The 14,100-nt window shown below is 43.4% G+C and overlaps 1 protein-coding gene across 3 annotated transcripts; it reads right to left on the reverse strand.

Moving 5' to 3' along the window:
• Positions 1-3,354: 3,354 nt before the first annotated feature.
• On the reverse strand, positions 3,355-12,691 carry PRDX4 (peroxiredoxin 4). Of its 3 annotated transcripts, XM_031599316.2 has the most exons (8): positions 12,419-12,690; positions 10,299-10,416; positions 9,435-9,551; positions 8,753-8,875; positions 7,639-7,769; positions 6,170-6,204; positions 5,077-5,123; positions 3,355-3,479 (listed from the first exon to the last, which is right to left on the reverse strand). In XM_031599316.2, exons 1-8 carry the CDS (start codon positions 12,639-12,641, stop codon positions 3,476-3,478), a joined length of 798 nt encoding a protein of 265 aa, XP_031455176.1. In that variant the 5' UTR covers positions 12,642-12,690; the 3' UTR covers positions 3,355-3,475. The 3 variants fall into 3 exon arrangements, with proteins under 3 accessions (XP_031455176.1, XP_031455175.1, XP_089980669.1); XM_031599315.2 differs by lacking the exon at positions 5,077-5,123 and having other exon boundaries at positions 12,419-12,689; XM_090124543.1 differs by lacking the exons at positions 3,355-3,479; positions 5,077-5,123 and having other exon boundaries at positions 6,092-6,204; positions 12,419-12,691.
• Positions 12,692-14,100: the final 1,409 nt, after the last annotated feature.

Raw genomic sequence — 14,100 nt, forward strand, 5'->3', positions numbered from 1 at the left:
GTTCAGAAACTACCTCTAAAATCACTGCATGTCTGATTGCTTTTGCTGTATGTTCAGCCTTTAGTGACAGATTGGTTTGTTGGTCCTCCTCTGAATGCATTTTAAAGTTGGTGTGTGAGACAGTACTGCTTCACCAGCTAACAGGAAAAGAAGGGAGTGGAGGTCTTGGCCCTGCATCTGGGCATGACACGTTCCCAGGTATGCTAACAGGACCGTGGGCACCCCTAACTAAGGGCAGGAACCAGCCTTGCATGTAGAAGAGGCAAGTGGGTTTCCATACTGCCTCAGCATTTCTTTAGTATGAATGAGTCAGAATGAACTTCAAATGTTTAACTGCAACTGCCTCTGCTCTGCCTTTGTCAACTGCAGACCACATTGACACTGATATATGCAAACTCTACTTATTTTTCTTGGTTTTGCTGGAAGATCTCCAAACCTCCACATGCTGGCTGTATCATGCTAAGTGTTAAGCAGTCACCCCAGACTCTGAAGTAGCAGCTATCACAGCATCATCCTTAGTTACATGATTGATTTATTGCTATTTTACTGCATTTATCAGGCAGGTATGTAACATGAAGAACATAATCCTTCCAGCAAATGTCAGTGCAGAGTAGAGCTGTACACTTTCAAGAGCTTTATCACTCTGTTCACATGCTGTTAGTTTATATTCTGCTTTCTGTCACTGCTTCCTTGATGTTTCCCTGGAGATAGGGGAACCGTTGCCTGGAGTGCTCTGAGTTGTTTCTCATGTTATTGTACGATGGAGGGCGATACAGAAATCAACTGATGCCATTAAATGGCATGTGGTGGCCCAGAGTGCTCTGAAATAAAGTTCTCAATAGATTCATTAGAAGGGCAGTGGCTTTAGTAGGCAACAATAAGCAAGACTCTCAGCTTACCTTTCATTTTAAATCTCTGCAAATCCTAAGAATCCCAAAATGTTCTTCAGTGTTTTTTTTTCCTCAAGTTTCCAATATTCTTTCATTCATGGAACTATTTTTCCTCCTTTGTTGTCCGTCTTGTTCCTGGAACTTCTTTCTTTCTGCCAGCTGCCAGCTATCACCTCTCTCCCCTCAAACACCAATGTGTCTGTGTTTTTTTTATTCAGGCTTGTCTTTCCTCAGCTTCCCTGCCAGCATACCCAGATCTCTTTGTAGAACCCCATTCTCTTTCCATGGAAATAGCATTTCAAGCCTGTAATGTAATATGGGGAGTCAAACCTTTGCTTAAGGGCTATTTCATAGAATTGTTGGAAGGGACCCTTGAAGTGCCATCTGGTCCTACTCTCCCCTGCAATGAACAGGGACACCTACACTTGATCAGGGTACTCAGATCCCTGTCCATCCTGACCTTGAGTATCTCCAGGAATGGGGCATCCACCACCTCTCTGGACAACCTGTGGCAACCTGTGGCAGAGCTTTTTTTTTTTTTTTTTTTTCAGTAAACATTCTTGATCCTGTTTTCTCAGCTTGGGCTTTGTCCAGCTTTCCATGTTTGCTTTTTGTTTGACGCTGTCACTGTGATCTGCTACAGCAATAAAGCCTGTGGTTTTGTTTTCTGACTTGCTACTCACCTGGCTCAGCAAGGAGCGTGTAGGTGGGCACGCATTCAAAACACGGGTGATAGCTTATTGCTGTTTTGTAACATCTCATTAGCTGCCTTAGTGTAACAGAGACTCTTGCTGCTAGCACTCGGTGTGAGTGACCTGGCTGGAGGCAGGCGTTGCTGGAGAGCAGGGCACAGCTGCTACAAGCAGGCACATAGCTGAAGCTTGTTTTATGTCTTTGGCTGCTTATGACCAGCCATGAATGACTGCACCTGCATTAGTCACGCTGCTGTGGCCAGGAAAATGTTGATAATATTTTAGGTGCTTCAGGCTTGTCGAAGGCTTTAGGCAAAACCCTGAGTAAAATCAAATGGCTGACTAACAACACAACAACACAGTTACATGAGAAACCTGCTCTTTACATGCCACCCTCCAGTCTTGGAGATGGCAGGGGCTGCAGCAGCATGTCAGCAGCCCTTGGCACTTTTCTTCATACAGCTGTGCCTCTGCCACAAGCTCCTCCTTTCCACAGGCTTCTTGAGGATGGGGTGGTGGTGCTCAGCGTCCCTCTGCCTGAGTGAAGCATGCACTTAGCTTCTACCTCTATCAGAACTGAAGCTAAGGTCCAGCAGCTGCATGTGCTCCCTGTCTGCAGTGACACAGCTGGGCAGTACTCACCAAAGTTTACAAAGCCAGTAACTTCATGGTGAAAACAAAGCTGCTGGGCTAGTTCTGCAGAACCTTAGTGACGTGTGTGCACAGGGACAGGTATTGTATGGTCTGGTGGGGGAAGAGGAACTGAGGTCTCAGGAGTGTGGGGTCCAAGGCTAGAATTGCAGTGTTACTGGATTAGAGCTGTGGAGAAGACTTTTCTGCCTTCTTTGCAAGGATGATCTTGGTGAAGGTCGTCTTTGCTCTCAGGTGATCTTATCCAGCTGCACAAACACTAGAATGTCACATTAAAATGAGGGTGAAGTAGGAACAAGCAATAAGACATGCTTATGGAAGGGATCTCCAATGCACAAAAGGATTAAGTGTGTCTTACAAGGTCATTGTTTTTTTTTCCCCTTGAAAGAAGAAACGTGTGTACGTGACCCACAGGAGTTTCTGAAGGCCACTAGGCATGTCAACACTCACCTTGGGGTTGCTCCCTTACAGCTAGGAGCTATGGCTAATGAGAGAGGCAGAGCAGAACGCTAACCAGTATGAACCTCAGTACCAGTGTGAGACCTGGGAAAATGCAGATCATCTGTAATGGAACTGATCTTATCAGCATATCAGCTACAAATACAAGCATGGAAGAAAAAATCCTGGTTCATCTCTTGAATTTGATGAACTAGAATAGCAGTGTTTTATTTCATGCAGTTAGCCTAGGCTTCATTACTCAGTATATGTGCAGAGGAGCTTAATGAAAAATATCTTCTAGCTTTGGAAAACTGAAAATTTAATTCAGCAACTGTATTTCTGGCTTCAGGGTTAGCTGCCATTCCCACCTCACTATGGTCATACCACAACCAAATGCCTGTTCTGTAGTTCTAACAGCATGACTAAGCAAATGATATTTGCAGAAATTAAGCTATCTATCAATAGCAAAACTTGTGAATCTAAGCCCAAGGTGCTACGAAAAATGTGCTTCAGGAAAACCAAGCACCTAAACAAAACTTAAAGGGTAAACGTGTATTTCACAAGCATTCTCTGATAATATAGTATAAATACTATATTAGTATATATCTAATATCTAACAGGTATTTGAGCTACCAGAGCTTTAGTTGTCTGCTGCAGATATATATTAGTCACACTCATGAAAGTTAAGAAAATTAACGAAATTTTATTGGCAAAAATCAAGTTGAACGTGACCTAAGTAATTAAATGGAAGTCAGCCTCAGTTTAGTTTATCAAAATACTTCAGTTTTCCAGCTGGATCTGGAATTATCTGCACAAGAAAGAAAATGAAAACGTTAGTCTAAAAACAAAACTATGCAAATGCAAGAACTTGTGAATCCAGGACAGTACAATACTTCAAAATATCATAGAATGGTTGTTTGAAAGGGACCTTAAAGACTACTCAGATCAGAGACCTGTGGTTTGGGTAAGGACATTTTCCACTAGATCAGGTTGTCCAAAACCCCACCCAGACTGGCCATGAAGTGCCTCCAAGGGACATTTCTGTGCAGCCTGTTCCAGTGCCTCATCACCCTCTGAGTAAATTTCTTCCTAAAGTCTAATCTAAATCTCCCCTCTTTGAGTTTAAAACCATTCCCCCTTGCCCTGTCACTACATCCTTTTGTAAGGAGCTTCTCTAGCTTTCCTGTAAGCCTTCTTCTGGACTGGAAGGCCACAATGGGGTTTCCCTGGAGCTTTCTCTTCTTCAGGCTGAACAAGCCTAGCTCCCTCAATCCATCTTTCTAGGAGACATGCTCCAACCTTTTGATCATCCTTGTGACCTCCTCTGGACTTGCTGTTGATACAGCCCAGGCTATGTTGCCTTTCTGGGCTACAAATGCACAGTGCCAGTTCATGTTTTTCATCAACCAATAAACACCAAATCTTCCTCAGGGCTGCTCTTAATCCATTCTCTGTCCAGACTGTATCTGTGCTTGAGATTGCCCAAGCATTGCACTTGGTCTTGCTGAACAGCATGAGGTTCACGCGGGCCCAGCTCTCAAACTTATTAAGGTCCCTCTGGCTGGCAGCCCTCCCATCCAGTGTCATGACCACACCATGCAGGTTGATGTCATCAGCAAACTTGCTGAGGGTGCACTCAGTCCCATATCCATTGAGCCACTGACTGCAACTCTACAAGTGTGACCATCCAGGCAGTTCCTTATCCATCAAACCCATTTATCTCAAATTCAGAGACAAGGACGTTGTATGAGACAGTATCAAACGCTCTGCATGAGCTCAGGTAGATGACATCGGCTTCTCTTCCCCTATCCACCAATACTGTAACCCCACCACAGAAAGCCAAATTTTTCAGGCATTATTTGCCCTTAGTGATGCCATGCTGATTGTCACTAATCACCTCCTTGTTTTCCATGCATTTTATCACAGCTTCCAGGGAGATCTGCTCCATGATCTTGCTGGCCATAGAGGGGAGACTGACTACTCTGTGCTTCCCTGTCTTCCTTCTTTTCCCTTCTTAAAGATGGGAGATATGTTTCCTCTTTTTCAGACAGTGAGTACTTCACTGGATTGCCACATCATCTCAGATATGATGCATAGTGGCTTAGCAACTTCATCAGCCAGTTCCTTTAAAACCTGCAAATGCATCTCATCAGGATGCAAAGCCAACACACAACAACCGCTGGAGAGTAATTTATCATTTGACCTGATAATAGATTACTGTTCATCACTAAATATACTTAATGGGAGTAGCAAAACTAGTTAATTAACTGGGAAAGAGAGAGTGCAGCCTACCAATGGAAGCATTTTGGCAGTTGAAAGCAAATACCTTTATGCTCCTTGCCCCAGAAGCAAGATATTTTAATAAATTAGTTTCTATAATCAAATGCCTTAAAGAATTTACTTACAGTTCTTCCCTTGGCCACCACACTCTCATGGTTTCCTCTGGTTTGATCTAATTAAATCAAACACATTTACAAGGCATGGCTACATCTTTGAGAAAGTATCTGAACTACCCTGCTATTTAAGTTCCTGCATGTTTTGCAGAGAGGAGAAAGACAGCTGCTTATGTGGCAGTTTTAAAATAGTACTATTGGACCTCTTCTCAGCATTTTGATGTGTTTTTAGAAAATACGTTAATGTTGTATTATTTAGGAAACCTGTGGCTAGGGCAGGCAGAACTCTGCAGTGTCAGAATGTGTCTTTCTGTTAGATCAGCCAGCCCTCTTTTCACCTTACAATTTTAAAATCCAATTAGTTGCGCCCACTAAGACTCTCCTCTGCTAGCTGCAAAGAGCTGACTCATAGACTGCAGTCGTCAAGGAAAATTTTCACATACAGTAAAGAAACATTCCTCTGTTTTTATTATCAGTTAAAAATGCTCACTACTCTCCGTATTTACAGGCTACTGGGATCTGCTTTCAGTTGAGACAGCTCTTAAACAACAATGCTTGGTCATCACCAAATGGTTTAAAAGAAAGCCACATTCTCAAATTAACGACAGTGATCTCATCTGACCTAAGCAGCTCAGACCTCTACTAAAAGCTTCATTATCCTGCTGAAGCTTGATCCAAGCCCAGAGAAAACAAACAAGTTCAATGGGTGTTTATCTGAACCCCAGCTCTTCTGCTTGTGTTGACATGTGGGTGAGTATCAACAAACGCACAAGAGCTTTTGAAAGGCAAAGCAGTGCTCTCTGCTGGAGACGTGATAGTGGCACACTGTCTCTACCAGATTCTAAAGCAGACTGTGAACACTTGCATCCTTTTTCATGGCAGTGCCTAGGATCCACAGAACCAAGAATTTATATGGCTGTATAACTGAGAAGACAGGACAAAATCAACCTAATCTTAACCTTTCAATTTCCACTCAAGCTTTAACTACAATGAACTGACTCCTATCATCTTCTTCAGAGTTGCAAAGATTCTGGATTCGACTTTAGAGGAAATTATCTTGGTGTTTTCTAATAGGATATGCATTTAAATATGAACAGCGACTTACTGTTTCACTGCCAGGTTTCCAACCAGCAGGGCAAACTGGAGGAAAAAGAAAAAAAAGACAAAGTTTGTACAAGTATTTTGACACACACTTCCTTTTCTGAATTTCCTTCATGTTCTCTTCCTGAACTTGAAGTAGAACACCACTTAAGTGTCAGAAATAGGATCTACAAATAACTGATATGCAGCCTTCTTTATACATGGGATGGTGTCAGTTACACAGTTCATAATTGGTACCATGTTGCACTTCTGTTAACTGAAAACTGTATCTCTCTGGATGGATGCCTGCAGCTTGATTTAATCTTCGTGCTGTTTCAGGCAAAGCACAGCATCTGAAGATAAACACCCATTCTGTTTAAACACAGAAGTTTCATGATAAAGTTCAGGTGACTACACACCTATCTACCTTTCTTTAAAATGGAACAATGGGATGACAGCACACAGTTAATATGCAACGTGACTAAAAGCTCGATGGCCATCTGAACAGTTGTACATTCCACATTGAAACTCTCATCTGTTGTGATGCTTCAGCCACTGTCATTATGCCTTACTACACTGCTTTGAGGTGCTCTGTCAGATAAAATACATCCCATGCAATTCAGGAATTGTGAAGAACTTTTCCTCCTGTTCTGTGTAACAGATCCAATAGAAGCACCATGGAGACTTTGTAACTAAGAAAAGGAGATTAACTTCCTCACTCAGATACAAATATCCTAAGTACCAGCATTTAGCTTTATGAATTCTGTATACCAAAACATAACGATGATTTGTACCTTTGGATAAAGGTACTTTTAAATACTAAAAAAAAATCCCACACCTGAGTTGAAATGGAGGTTAAAGTGCTGAACACATACACTAATAGTTAAATAAACATGTTTAAACAGATACATTAACTTGAATATTTAAAAAAAACCCAGCAACATGACAAGTTCATCGTATGCATAAAATGCAGTGAGGGAATATAGCCATACTTGAGACAAAGTTATAACAAGCCAGTGAAACATTATTTGTCAGTGGAAAATTATCACATAGCGCTTATAAGGAATACAGCAGTGGCAGCATAACCTTCACAGCATAACTGTGTTTCTTGACAGTTATTTGTCACATATCATCTACAGATGACACAGGACAAGGACTACCTGCACCTTGATTCTTTCAGGACATCAAAACATACTGAAATATTTGCCCTGATTCTTCCCCTGATGCTTTAGAATCAGAATCGTTTTGAGTTGGAAACTCACTTAGTCCAACTCCCCTGCCATGAACAGGGACACCTACAGCTACATGAGGTGCTCAGAGCCCTGTCCAACCAGAGATTATTGTATCAGAACCATCAAACCACTTAATTCACTTGATAAGGCTAATCTCTAATGCTACTGAGTACTTTTCTTTCCCCCCCCCAAAAAAAATCTATAAATACAACTTCCAGTCTAAGTAAAACAATCTTCAACATGAAAATATTTAAAAGAGCACCTTCTCCATGTTTGTCTGTGTACTGGAATGCTTGTACCAAACGAAGAGTTTCATCCACTGATCTCCCCACAGGAAGGTCGTTCATGGTGATCTGTCGAAGGATTCTCTTATCGTCAATTATGAAAAGGCCTCTGTAACAAACAAGTTCTTTTTTTTTTTTAATGAAACAAAACTAATTGCCTCAATGTATTCACACACTATCTTATGTCTGCTGGATGGGGAGAAATTTCATCTCTGCAAGGACTACATGATACCCACCTCCTTAGGATACTACTAACCCACTGGGCTATCTGGGCTATGGGATGAGATGAGGACAAGTTAAAAACAACAAAGAAAATACACTTCTATGCAGAACATGCAAGTAAGCAACAGTAAGTTCAACCAGGGGATGATGCTATGGTGTCAAGTGGATCCCAGAGGTTTACAAAAGACCTGCCTCTTGGGGCTATTATTTACCAGTATTCTTGACTCCAGTTGAACTTGGGAAGTCCCTGAGAAACAACAATTTGGGGGAATTCTCATCATGTGCTTGCCTTGCCCTTGCATCTGCTAGCTGTAATGCAGGGTTATCAACCATGCTCTCTGTTCTGACTCATTACAGCTTGTTTTTGTGCGTTCTTATTTTGGCTCTGGGTATGAAGTGTAAAGCAAAACAGCTCTTGCTTTGCAACAGTACCACATTTTGGTTCTGCGTAGTCTGTCACAGGAGTATGCCAACATCTATGGGGGATTACTATGACCTCACTCAGACTGCTTAGTACTTATGTGTTTTCAAGTAGTAAAGGAAGACTTCATACAAAAGTTCCTTAGCATATATTACATTTTTTAAGGATCAATAAGCAGCATGATGTGTTGTTAGAACATTTAGACTGTTTACGTGAGAAGGTAAGACCTTTTGTGTGTACATACTGCAGGCTTGCTAACATGCCATAAGGAAGAACTCAGAGTGCTAGCAGTGTTAGATGAGACATGCTACAAAAAAAATATGAGCCACTTCAATATTAATGTATACAGCTCAATGGATAGCATAAAAGAGAGATGTCAGTGTATCTTTAGATATGAAGTAGCAAGCATGGTTGATCAAGACAAAATGAACAGTAACCAAGTGGAATACCTAAGTGTGTGTCCTTGATCTTCCAGATATACACCATAGTCCTTGGAAATCTGGTGTGTTAAATCTGAAAGAAGTGGAATCTTCATTGGTCCGAGACCTCCTTGTTTTCGAGGAGTATTAATCCTTTGAAAGTAATGAGATACAAATGTATTATTCATAATGATTTATGTTCTGTACACAAAATTAGAAGCCAAAAGCCATTATAGTACTGACAGAAGAATTCAGTGCAAGTGACATTTTTTTGTTCTGCACACCAGGAAAGTGAATGCTATCTCTGGTTTCAGCAACGTGTACAGTAGCTCTTCTGCAGTGTTTGGCCATATCGATTAACAGTGACCTCTTTCTTGTCACTCATATTTGCTTTATACTAATATACCCACAACTGGAAGAGCATACCTCATTTTTATAGATTTTAGCATCTGTATCTCATTTTTAGTATTTGAAGAGTTTTGGACTGGGACAGGATACATTTCAAACAATGTACATTAGCAAGCTTCAAAGATAAAGATATCTTCACACAAGAGAGCGAACACTTTTTTATCACTGAAAAACAATTCTAACATTTGTATCAATAACATCATGCTGTTACACATATATACAATCTATAAATCTGGGGACATGGTTCCTCAGCTCAGATGGACCATGAATAACTTTTAGCAAAAGACAAGGATAAGATACATACCATGCTAAGTGTGTGAACTTGGAGTCCACGGAACATGCTACCACTTCGGTATTTATTGCTCTGAATTCCTCAATTCTGTCACTGAAGGCGATTATCTCGGTTGGACATACAAATGTGCTAAGTAATTTTAAACAAAATAAAGTCACATTTTCATGATACGTTCAGTAAGTTCTCTGTTTAACATACCAATAAGCAGCCTCATCAAAGCACTTACATTTCTGCATAAAATAATGGAAAGTAGTGGGTTTATCAGAAATTAGTTCAGCTTCCACATATTTTTCCTGCTTCTTCAAGTATTTAGCAAAATGCTGCCTGCAAGTCTCGCAGTCTGATCCTAGCTTGATTCCAAATGCATTTATTACTGAAAGTTATAAACCTACAGTTAGTTTGCAGTCTGGATACAAAGGTTTTTACAGACTTTCTGAATATTAACTGGTTGCATTTAAGCACAATATGCCAAGTTTTTCACAAGATCATACTGGTAATTTCTTGTTCAATGGAAAACACCATCCCTCAGTGTCCTACATATACTCTGGAAAATACAAATGGGATGCTGCAGCAGTGATGTACAGCATAATATGGAATGCTGAGGTTGCCCAACTGGGTATAAGACACTGAAGATTAATCTTTTAAATTGAAACACAAATCAGCAGACACACCTAGTACAACAAGTATCATCTTTTAATTTTACCAGTGCACAATGATAACACAATGGCAAAAAGAGCATTTTCTCCTGCTGCTCTCTTTTTCTACCTCAAACCCTTTCCAAATAAAACAAAACAGAAATAAAAGAGAAAAATGAAGGGATTAGGTGTTCTATGTAGGTGATCTCAGTGTTGCTTTGTCTACTCATGTCATACTTACAAGTCAAGAGGATAGAAGAAGAAGACAAGATATTTTCCTTCATAATCTGTTAATTTCAGCTCTTTAAACTCTCCATTAATGACTGCTGTTCCTTCCCAGTAAGGCGCTGGCTTCGAGACTGAAATATGAAGGACATTCAAATTAAAGTCAGAGTATGAAGCACATGTTCAAAGCAAGCTGCTCATTAGCTCATGTACAAGGACAACTGTTGTCCTTTTGCTTGAAAAACAACCTACTGCACACAAAATCAACCTTTCTTACTACTTTGCAGAGGTCAAAGCTGGCAGAGGTAACATAACAGTGAAGGAAAGTGTATTTTAGTATGCATGGAAAGCAGCTAATGATAGAATCACAGAACTGCAGGGCTTTGCAAGGGATGTCAAGAGGTCATCGAGTCCAACCTCCCCTAACGCAACCAATTTGTGCTTATGCATGAGCTTCTCAAATCACTGGTAATCAAGGCTGCACAAGCATTATCTCTTCATAGTTAACAAACTACAAGCCTACTATCAGCTCATAAGAGAACATCTGTTAGACTGAAGGAGAAACTGTTTTAGATTTCAGGGAATCACACTATTTGTTTTGAATAACTGTTAGGAAAAAGAAGTGTAAGATGGTTCAAATTCATCCTGTAGGCATGAAAAACTATTTGCAATTCAAATTCATGTGAAAATGCATACTACAGCATGTTCAGAAGCAAATGCCTAAAAACGGAGTATATATTAGCCAAATTACAGCTCCTAAGCAAACTGTAACTTGAAGACAGTTGCGCTTTTTTGAACACATGAAATGTATTGACTATTCCTATTGAAAAGGATGAGCCTGGAATTTAAAAATATTAGGAATTATTCTGACGGATACCATTTTTGTAACAATGTGAATTCTGAGACAAAGGGTAGAGTATGTCAGATAGAAAAGGTAGAATCCAGCTGATGTGAATACACCTGTGATGTCCAGGATGTTGACACACTGCCCCAGGAGATTATTATGCTGTTGAGAAAAATATATAGAATCTTAATTATTATCCAGATGATGACTGTGCTGTTAAGCTTGTTTTCATAGAATGACCCACAGCTACAGAATTCAGCTGGTGAGGAGATGTAACAGGGATTGTCCCAGACATAGGGCCTGTAAGTGGGAATGGCCTCTGCCTGTTTCACCTTGTGTGAGATACAGGGATGCAGCAATGCAAGCAGAGAGAACCAGCAGCCACAACTGATTTCAGCCTACTTTTAAGAAATGCTCTTCCTCCTACATCTTCTATAGAATTATTTCTGATCGGATCTCAAGCTCAGAACTTCTAATGCTTTTTTACTGTAGGCAAGGGACTGTTCTCAAGTGAAAGCTGAGATTAATGCCTCAGAGCTGTCCCAAAGCCTTCCAAATGCCACTCTTCACAAAACCAATCCTAATCACCTCTCTGTAGGAAAGCACTGCCTCCAGCCAGCCTTCCCATTAGGGAGGAGATGGAAGAGAAATTAAACAGGCTGTATTTTGACCTGCTTTTAAATTCAGGCGTTTTTGTTTTTCCTTTCGAAATACTCGTCTTTAGACGCTGCAGAGTAGCATTACAAAGGGAGAAAAACACAAACAATCCTCGCGCATCTCGACCGGTTGTCCATTCCCGTTCCATCTGCTGAGGGACGTTTAAAATGGAAGCCGCGTCCTGCCTCGCTGCAGGGGAACGACTGAACAGCGTGAGCTCTCACGGCAAAGATCGTTCCAACGGATGTCTCCGCGCTCTCTGCTCCACCGAAGGAGGCTCTCCCAGCCCACGTGCCGCTCCGAGAGCTCGCGGCCGCGGAACGACGGGCAGAAGCGCAGAGGCAGGCGGCCAACCAAACCCCGCAGCGAGCGCGGGCACTCCAATCACCGCCCGCTTCGCTGCGGCAGGGTTGACGTGGAGCGACACGGGCAGAGCGAGCGAGCGAGGCGGCCTTTCGGTATTTCTAATCCAAACGAGAGCACAAAAGATTCCCCCACCCGTCCCGTCCCGTCCCGCCCCGCGCCGAGCGCTCGTCCTGACGTGGCCGCGCCGCCGCCGCCCCAACCCCCCGTCCCCACCGCCCCCAGCCCCGCACCCGGAGCATCTCCTCCCCGCCCGTCCGCCCCGCACCTACTCTTGGCCTGGCTGAGGTGCAGCGAGTGGTCGGTGACGGGCACTCTGGCCGCCTCCCCGGGGTAGACCTGTCCCCCCGCGTAGTAGTGGCACTGCTCGTCCCCGCGCTGTCGCGGCGGCCGCGGCTCCTCCGCCTCCGCCCCCACCGCCCCGTGCAGCAGCAAGGCCAGCAGCAGCGCGCGGCTCCCGACCCCCGCCCGCGGCCCCCGCCGAGCCGCCTCCATGGCCCGCAGAGCGAGTGCACGTCCCCGCCGCGCCGCGCGGAGGGGCGGTGGCTGGGAGGAGCTTGGCCGCCCTCCGGCGCGGGCAGGGCTCCGGCATCGCCTCGCGGCGCTGCGCCGCCAGGGGGAGCGGCTCCGCCCCGAAGTGGCGGCTGTTTGACCCACGCAGGGGGTGGGACGCTGTGGGCTTCTGTGGAGAGAAAGAATCGAGCGGTATTTGCGGAGGGAGAGCGTGCGTGCGGTGCGTGATTGCGGAAGGGAACTGTACCGCTGTGTCGGATTTCCCATCCGATAGCTCTCATCTGCGTGGGCATTTCGTCGTGTGCAGTTTTAGCAATCTGTATTGGCTTGGAGCTTTTGTGTTCTGCCCTAATAGATGTACTGTAGTTTAGAACAGCATGCTCTTGGTTCAGATTCTGGAGTAGGTGCCGCGTGTGCAGCAATCCATGGTGGATTCGTGAATGAGCGCTGTGATCAGCGAGCCTGCTTTAGCTGGGGATGGGCTTGGTGATCCTCAGAGGTTCCTTCCAACCCCTATGATCCTATAGGTCTATAACTCCAGGCTGCCCAGTGCAGTGGGCATGGCACCAAGCTGCTGGAGTCCAGGAAGCATTTGGACAGCACTCTCAGGCATAGGGTTTGGATTTTGGGTGGTGCTGTGTGGAACCAGGAGCTGGACTCAGTGATCCTCGTGGGTCTCTTCCAACTTGGGGTGTGCTATGGCTCCATGACAAGCAGTAGGTCACGGCAGCACAGTGTCTGGCTGCTCTGGGCTATGCTGGGCCTATCAATGTGCCATGGTTCAAGTGGGTCAGTTAGCTTGTAACTGGGGCCCTTGGAAATGAAGATGTAAAGGAGCTGAAGCTATGCCTCCTCCAAAGTGGGCACATCAGTAACCTTTTGCTCTTGAAGCACCACGGATGCCATCCTCTGGAGAAACTGGCAGTTCAGGCTTTTGCAGGGGAGCATCTGCATCACATCCTGTCTCTACCTATGATCTGTGATAGATGCACCTCCAGGATGCTGCAACACCCACAACAGAGTGGATAGGTTTGATGTTCTCTCATCCTGTTTTTTCACAGTGAGTTGGTGGTGTCCAGCATCTGATGATATCTCCTAAAATGTTGGAAGTAGGATAAAATCTGATCTTCAGCTTAATGCTGCTATTTAAGTTTCACTTTCCTCCTCTATGAAGAATAAGTCATTAAAGGGAAGATGGACAAAACCCATTTGCTCATGCAAAGTGTTAGGCACTCTGGCCCCAGTGGAAAAAAGCACTTAAAGAGTCTTTGTACTCCCATCTATCTTGAGTTCAGTTGTACCTTATGGTTAATGTTGCTAAAATATGATGATTGATAGAGTACTGTCTTACATGATCCAGTTCTAGTAGTACTGGATTTAACACCAAGTCTTCCTAAATCTCCCTGCTTGTAAGGAAGGTGACAGCTATGGCCTCCATGCA

The sequence above is a fragment of the Phasianus colchicus genome, chromosome 1 (assembly GCF_987193195.1).
Source record: "Phasianus colchicus chromosome 1, bPhaCol1.hap1.1, whole genome shotgun sequence".
NCBI lineage: Eukaryota > Metazoa > Chordata > Aves > Galliformes > Phasianidae > Phasianus > Phasianus colchicus.

Excerpts from the sequence above, each read along its gene's own strand:
- PRDX4 (XM_090124543.1), bottom strand. The coding sequence starts at position 12,641 with ATGGAGGCGGCTCGGCGGGGGCCGCGGGCGGGGGTCGGGAGCCGCGCG. Across the intron at positions 8,876-9,434 it reads AAGTTCACACACTTAGCATG|GATTAATACTCCTCGAAAAC; the intron begins GTATGTATCTTA and ends TTACTTTCAAAG. Across the intron at positions 7,770-8,752 it reads GATCAAGGACACACACTTAG|AGGCCTTTTCATAATTGACG; the intron begins GTATTCCACTTG and ends TGTTTGTTACAG.